The 8,383-nt window shown below is 32.1% G+C and overlaps 1 protein-coding gene across 2 annotated transcripts in view; it reads right to left on the bottom strand.

Annotated features, from left to right (window-relative positions):
• Nucleotides 1-4,171: 4,171 nt before the first annotated feature.
• The window catches only part of LOC118205606 (uncharacterized), a 131,559-nt gene continuing 127,347 nt past the window's right edge, over nt 4,172-8,383 (bottom strand). The window contains exon 13 of one of the 2 annotated variants that reach the window (XM_035377898.2): nt 4,172-4,894. In XM_035377898.2, coding sequence (XP_035233789.2) covers nt 4,573-4,894 — 322 coding nt within the window. In that variant the 3' untranslated portion in view covers nt 4,172-4,572. The remainder of the gene's footprint in view (nt 4,895-8,383) is intronic. The other variant, XM_035377906.2, reaches the window with a different exon arrangement.

Raw genomic sequence — 8,383 nt, 5'->3', positions numbered from 1 at the left:
TTTCTGTGCCGGTCCCCGGGGACCGACGCCGGCCACACGGAAAGTTCACAGGGACCGGCGCCGGGCTCAATGTGTTAATATTTATACTTCAGTTCTTCATACTTTAAATGTGCAGGTGTAAAATTTTGAAAGAAAATTACTCAAGTGGGAGCAGAGCTTAAAGTAGAATTAAAACTGTAATGACTTTGGGGAATTTACAATATATATGTATATAATTACAAAATCTTAGTGAAAATATTAGCTGAAATCATTAAATTTCACTTTAGACCTCAGTTTTCTGGCTTTTACCACAGTGTATTTTTTGAAAATTTTGGTGATATCAATGAAAAACAGAGAAGAAAATTGCCACTTCGATAAAGAAGTGGAATGGATAATCAGAGTTATTCTGATGTTTCCTTTTGATGGATTACTTTAATTGTTCGATGGCAGTTCGTTGTAGTAATTTTGAATGCAGCAGAAAATCTTATTTAAAGGAAATATAATTGAAGAAGTCTAGATTTCAATTAACCTAGGCAAACGAATTTGTAGATAATGAATCAAATAAACTACCAGAGAATTTTATATTATGCTTAACTCGTAATTTATATTTATTAATGTACGGATGGCTGAAAGTACTGTTAATCTGAGAAAGACGTTGTGGGCTGTAAATGATGAACTCTTGAGAATGTTTTTAAGAATGACATATTAAGATAAGATAGTATTAATTTAAAGTAATTATTAAACAGAGTTTCCTGTAGTTTTAGCAAACATGCTATATTTCTTTCCTTTTCTTTTTTAGGGCGTTAGCCTAGAAGGGCTATTAATTTCATTTTGCGTCGAATCGCTAAAAACGGCGTATCACTTTTCAAATTTTTGCCACCAAATGAGGCCTGCATTATATTTAAAGAAATTAAATAATGAAGAATCTGCATAAATGTATGTATGTATGTATGTGTTGTTGTGATAAAGCAACGGTACCTCATAGTTTTCATCATTTTTCTTTTTATAACAACTCTTCCATGTTTTCTTCACTTACTAGTAATACCACGATTCTCTAACGAATCGAACAAGAGAAAGCGTAAAACTGCGTCAAGATGTTGATGTTGCTGTTAATGCTGGAAATAATAACTAAAGTAATAATTAAAGTAAACATGCTTTAAAGTTTATTCATCTCACAAAATCATAAAACTATCATCAAAACAGTTCGCAGAATGCCAGTCATAAAATTAGATTTATAATAATAAGGCTTATAACATCCTATGGATTGTATTATTGTAATCCTAAAATTCACAGCTTTAAATGTATAAAAATAACACCTGTATTCCAGTGTTTTTAGATACTGAGTTAGTATTTTTTTGTTGTAACATTTCGTATAAATTTTGTGAATAAACAAGCCAGAAGATCGAAAATTTAAGAAAACCTTTTTTACAACTCCACGCAATAATAATTTTTATAGCTAAAGATATCCAAATATCTTCATCAGGTATTGATAATGACACTGAACGTATGCTGCTGTGAGCTTATCACTGATTAAGTATTTATCCGCTCTATTAACAATTTAACCCTAAGGCCACCGGGTTGGCCTGTAGTACTTGTACCGTCAATCTGAAGAGCGCTTGCTTAGCAGCTTGAACACGTTTCTTGAAAAATAATGAAGATCCATTTGGGAGTGAATAGCGCGGAGTACTAATCTGTAGCAATCATATGGCAAAATAAGATACAAAAGAATGTGATGATGAGCAAACCTACTCTCATTCTAGTCTTAACAGACCAGTTTTCTTCCTATAAGAGTCTACTCAGCTAAGCCGAGTCACTAAGTTGTGGTGCTCATCAATTTGAGTTATGCCTCATGGTCTTTTCGACCATTCTCAATGGTTGGGTCATAGTCTGTGATTCTTGATAGATGTATAAACTCAGAATTCATCATTTTGTTAAAGAAATTCTGAGAATTTGTGAACAAATAATCATGAAGTCACGATTTTTAATATTTTACGAATTTGTTTTATGCGCGCAAACCAGGGTGCATTAAGTAGCATTCCAAAAGTCTTGCTTTGAGAAACAGTCATATTTTGCCCATCTTTATCAGTTTACGTCGCAAATATAAATAGTATAGAGAATATTTAGAAAAATGTACCAACACAGTAAACGTGAACGCCTGTAAATGTAAACATCCACAACAGGCACATTTTTTATTCTTCCCCTTTTCTAATGTAAGATATTTTGGAATTCCTCAACTTCAGAAATGGTTTTATCAATGCTTGATTCTTTTATCTGTTCATTGGCAGAACTTCACTAACAATGCCATTATTTTTTAGCCCTTTATTTTTATTGGCTTCAAGTTTTTAACGCCATTATAAGACTTAAGTAAGAATCACTATATCAAAAAATAACGTGTTTTTTTTTTTTTTTTTTTTTTTTTTTTTTTTTTTTTTCCAAATGAGGTTTGCTTTGTCAAAAGTCATAATTTTTTACCTGTAATCTCCCAGCATTTTGTTCAAATACCCAGTCACAGAGAATTATTTTTTAAACCTCTATCATAATCAATCAACCAAACAACCAGCGTCAGCATAGTTCATTCTTGAATTTTCAAATTCATGTTCGCTTCCTTTTCTCGCTTTTCTGATGATTCCTTTTTAGTATTACAACCAGAATTTTAGTCTGATAAAATTCTATAGCATTCATTTCTTTTTGCAGTCGTCACTCGTATTTTGAGAATTCCGAACTCCAAAAACGATTTGAATGGGTCTGGACATCTTCATCCACTTTTATGGCATTTTATGCTTCATTTCCAACTTAATAACATTAACTTAAAATTACCCAAGCAACAACCTTGTGTCTGGCGTAGACTGAGCCAAGAACTTTATCGATTTCGAGGGCAAACACGTACAGGTCTATCTTCATCAGAAGCAAAGAAATCTGCTTTTGTTTGAAACATTAATTTCTTTCCAAGACTAGCGGAATGAGGCTTACTTTATCAAAATTATGTTTCTTTTAAAAATTTCTAAGATTTCGACTTTTACGCATCCAGTTGCAGAAGATTATTCTGACAATTGTTTAGACAGTTAGACAGTTGGACAGTAGGAATTATTGAGAAAAAAATGAATAATTGTGTGGTGTTCAGTGGATTTCGCCTCACTTATGTGACTATAGGAAAAAATGTGTGAATATATTTGTTTATTTATCTGATTTATATTACATATTCATTAGAAAAATAGAAGTCAGCTTTAAAATTAAGGCAAAATTTATACAATAGCAATCATGTTTGTAAAATTTTTACCACCACAGAGATGCAATGCATTTAGCATATCGGAGATGCTTACTGGTAGGATAAGATTACTTACGAGTAGGACTGGAATTCAATGGCATTTAGAGCCATAATACTATGAGCTAGATTGGTACAGGCTGTCGAAGCAGCACAGCCTGAATAGGAGAATCTTTTTGAAGAAGCAGTCACATCCGATCCATCTGCGATATTTTAGTCACCATTTCAGCCGGAGGCACTTGGTGCAGTCACAGCTAGCGGAATAAATGATTGCTTTGCTAAGATATAATCTTCATTGCTGTAATCTACCTTCTTACGGAAGATATTTATCCTATCGTTGGTGATTTAACACAGCTTCTGAAATTCTCCAATTCTTCTCTGACCCAACAACGCCATAGTATGTCACTGTAGCTGTTTTCTGTCTAATATAAGAACCAATTTCTTGAAAAAATAATCCTCAGTCTTGGTATGCCATTATTCTTCCCCTGTCAAAGTTGGAAATTTACTGGTGTGTCTGCTGGTTCTTTACTGAGGCGTAATTTAAGTCGTATGTGGAAATTTAATTCCAAATGAACGGAAAAGGAAATTTAATCGTATAAGGAAATTTAATTTCAGTACCTAGTCATGGTTGTCCGTTATCTTCTGTTACATTATTTCCTATGGATTTTATTACTTCAAATGATTTGCATATGTGTTGTGCTATAAATTAGTTATATGTCTTCTCATTACCTACGCATCCAAATCTGAGAATGATCATATTCGTTCTTCCTGTTATTGCAGTTAATGTTCAACAATGTATTTGCCATCTACTTTCCTTACAATAAATTTTCTCTTGTAAAAATGTTAGAATTTCTAAGTGAATTTTTATCAGTAAATTCCAATCTTGATTGTAGGATTAATAAAAAAAGAAGGGCAAAAATACAAAACAGATTTTCATTAAAATTTATATCTTTATTTACATATTAATGTACATTCACAATGCATGGACATCGCAAACTGGGTAATGTAAATATAATATTATAAATGAAATACAACAAAAAGGAAAGTATTGAAGAGCTGTCCGAGATATTTATTGATATGTTTCAGAGTATTTGGATTGTCCATGTATTGTTTCAGAACTGTAAAACTGGTTAATCAGCTTCGTCTTGGTGTCATCTTGAAACGGAAGAGAAGTATTTTAAAAGAGATAAATAAATATTAATTTCTGACTCCAATATCCATGTCCACCCGTCTTCCATTTCATGACTATGCCATGAATTTTATTTCCAGTTTTATTGAATCCCCGCAATGAAATAATCAAAATTACAGTATCTGCTACGTATCAGAAAGTTTTAGTATCCACTTCGTTTCTCATGTTTCGGACACCACCTTGAAGTTGAGGCACCTATCTCTAGACTTAGATCGCTATCCCTATGTGTACTCGGATGGTGGTGATGCCGATGATGGTGATGTTGCTGAGCACTGCTCATAGGAGATTCTCGCAAGATATCAGAATTTCCTTTCCGATGGTCTGGATCACCTGAATGCGGAGGCAAGCCAGGAGGATGGTTACCAGGATGACCAGGCCAACATTGCCGTTGGTACAGTTTTTCTCTGCTACCACCACTTTCATATGTGCTCAAGGAATCTAATGAATCTTGTGCATTTGAATTTCTAGATACCAAAAAGAAGAAAAGACATTTAAAATACTATTTTTTCATGTTTTTAAAGCCATAATATATCAGATTTTTAAAAGATATTTTTGCAACAATTTGAAGTTTTATCCCCCCCCCAACTTTATAAGACAGATATTAACAAGTAAAAGAATGCAATTTTGTTTATAAAAACAAATTGAATACAAACAATATTGAATATTGAGAAAAATCCGTTTGTAAGTGCAATTATATGTTTTACATGAGGTCTTACACATCTGAGTGATAGAAGAATTGGAGTTTTCTGGATTGAAGACTTAATACAGTATGAAACTAAAGGCTGTTCCTTTACTAGTTTTATAGAAGAATCAGAATTTAGAGCTTCTGAAATACCATCTGCAATTAAGGTGCTCGTTTAAGTAGAAACTTGCAAGCAGCACAATATTTTGGCATAATATTTCTTTTCGCACCCATAATGGGCTTCCTGTATCTTGTGTATCGTACTCTGACTGCTAGATCCTATATGAAACATTTTCACGTATTTTAAAGCACAATTCTCTTGACCTTTGCATATATTTAATATGGCTTCCTCTAGTCACAGAAAGTTTAATAATCCAAACATTTTATTTTTAGATATTTCTGCTATTTCATTGTTTCTTCTGGATATTTTATTACCACTAGAACATACATCGGCCGTTATTACTCTTAGTTGTTCACGTCTTTCTGGACTTTTGCATAAATTTAGTGTGGTTTCTTCTGCCGCAAAGAATTTGAAAAAAGTCAGGTTTTCTGCTTCTGGATACTCAGGATATTTTGAATTCCTCTCTGAAATCTAAGTTTTTGTATTCGATAATTCTAGTATACGCCTTTTTCACTTACTGCTTTGGATATTTGGTGTGGAAGAAATATTCAGGTTAGGAGTGTGAATATTTCCTCCTCTCCATTACTCAGAAATGTGTTAAAAATATTATACAGACATTAATTTTAAGCTGAAATTCCAATTTAATATCAGTTGTGTAGTTGCAAATATTGAGGAATTAAATCTCAGCACTGAACAAATCTCTGACTCAAATGTTCTGCCCAGTTTCTTTTGGGGGGAGCTGCTTGCAGAAGTGTATAATGAAGTATGATAAAGATTGAACGGATATTAAGTTCCGGGCCTTAAGTGAATATACTAAATCTTCTTTCAAAAGAAAAGAGGGAAATTAGAAATCAAAGAATAGCGATCGTTTAAATAATCTTCCTGGTCCATTCTTTTTCTCCTTCGTAAAAGCTATATTTTCTTGTATAGATATAAAAACGAGAGTTAACGTTTGCATTACCCTGTAAAATCATTTTTAAAGAAGCGGAATAGTTATACCACAGCAATGTTACAGGAATTCCTTGGCTCATCTCACTCCTTGATGAAGGACGAGACACACCAAGGAACCTTTATGGGCAATTTGAAGTCAATTTCCTACTAAATTTAACTGAGAACCTCCATGATAGTCAATTTATCTAAGCTTCCATATCAAGATTAACATGCACCATAAAGCTTGTACTCAGTAGCATTTTTTAAAGTTTTGTATTTCTTTGGCCACCAAATTTACTAGCTTTTGATTTTCATTATAAAAGTCGTAAATAATATTTACTGTATAATTTTCTTGTACTGTAACAGAGGTCTATACGTGTTAGTCCCGACAGTTGATTTTAGCTTATTTGGTAAGTATTAAAATGGCGAAAATAAGATCTCTACAGCATATAAAATTTATTAAGGCATCCGAGATTCAGTTGTTCTACCAATTTTTCGCGATTACAGTACTTCCTCTACTTCTTACAAGGAAGCAGAAACAGAGCTGCTAGGGCCAACCGTATAAGAGACTTTTCTTGAAAATTATGATCGAAGATATTTATCTAAACCTTCTTTCATAAGTATTAAACTATTTTAAATTAATGAGATTTAAATTAAAGATGATAGTTGATTTTAAATACTGTAATACAACGGATGAAGTTTTATGAATTCCTCAACTGAATGAATGTTTTTAAGAGGAACTGTGAAATTATTCAGGAACAAGATCACTGATAGAATGTAAAAATTATTTACATGGTAAAGATTATGAGAAAGTTAGTATTGTTAGTCGAATTTTTTACTATGATGTTAAAATAGAAGCAAAATATCATTTTACATTGGACCCTTTATCTGGCAAAGTAAGAATATGAAACTTTCTGAATTGAAGTTCTATGAAATTGAAGTGTCTGTATTGAAATGAAGTTTCATATCGTTCGAAGGAAACTGATAATAATTACTTACTTGCATGTTACCTTTAAATCTTCTTAAACTAATCCACAGTGCAAAATTTTGTGCATTTCGTTAATTTATACATATGCATAGATTTTGATTTTTTGATCAGATAATCTTTAGCTGCAATTTTAAAACTATATGCAGTATGTCAGTATTGTCTTTAGTTCTGCTAGATGTGTTATTGTCTGAGTATTCCTTGATAACATTGTGGACTTCGATGTTTAGCTTTAGATTTTTGAAAACTTCTGTTCTTCTTTGACTGAAAAGTAATCGTAGTATTGCTTATCTTAACCTCCAATAAGATGGCATCACATGCTATACTTCTCATCCCTCATTGTCATATTCTACAAATGTTTAAAGGGATAAACATAGTTAGCATATGCTTCAAAGCAATAAAAAGAGAAAAGCATAGTTAGCATTACTTCATTCCCCAGATTAATCTTTGTATAACGCTTCCTTGTAGTCGTATTTAAAATGAAAAGTGAACAAAAACTCTAAAGAACTAAAGTAAAAGCATACTTCAAAGTATCGAGGTCATTGAAATTGGTCAAATTTTAAGGCAATTTGGATGTGATTTTACTAGCATGAGTGTAGAGAGAGCACTTTCCAACAAGTTTTGTAAGTGTCAATAACATTTGGGATAAAATTAGGTTCTGAAACATTGTCATTTGCAAAAATAATTTTCGTTCAGAACCTAAATTTATTAACAGAATATTATGAAAATTCAACTGTTGAAATTAGACAACTAATTATTCTTCTGCACTCCTTTTTAATAATTTATATAAATGAAACATCGATAATTTATGTAATAGTTTGAAATTTTAACTAATTTGTGACGTAAAAATAATGTTCATATTTTCATTATTGAGGTTTTATCAACCTGTAGGAGAAGTCTACAAACAATTTATGTTTAATATATATCATTTTCATGTGTAATGAAGTTAATGAACTTTTATTAAGGAATAGTCGGTATGATGGTGTTGAAGTTTGCTTAATCATGTGACATGAAACACTTATATTTAGTTATGAGACTTCCATTTCAAAATAATTTGTGAACACTCCCATTTAAAAACCCCATATCCATCATTATTTGTGCATGTAACTATCGATATGTGGTTTTGAAATGTAAGTTATTGCGCATACCCTTGACTTTTCACACTTACCAGATGCAGAAAGAATTTATTGGAAAAAAAAAGACAGATATAGAGTCTCTCTAAAACGGTATTCTAG

The sequence above is a fragment of the Stegodyphus dumicola genome, chromosome 9 (genome assembly GCF_044657685.1).
Source record: "Stegodyphus dumicola isolate Sdum_Otavi_A_Nest chromosome 9, ASM4465768v1".
NCBI lineage: Eukaryota > Metazoa > Arthropoda > Arachnida > Araneae > Eresidae > Stegodyphus > Stegodyphus dumicola.
Note: the sequence above shows the minus strand (reverse complement) of the source record. Positions and strands in the feature narration are given on the sequence as shown.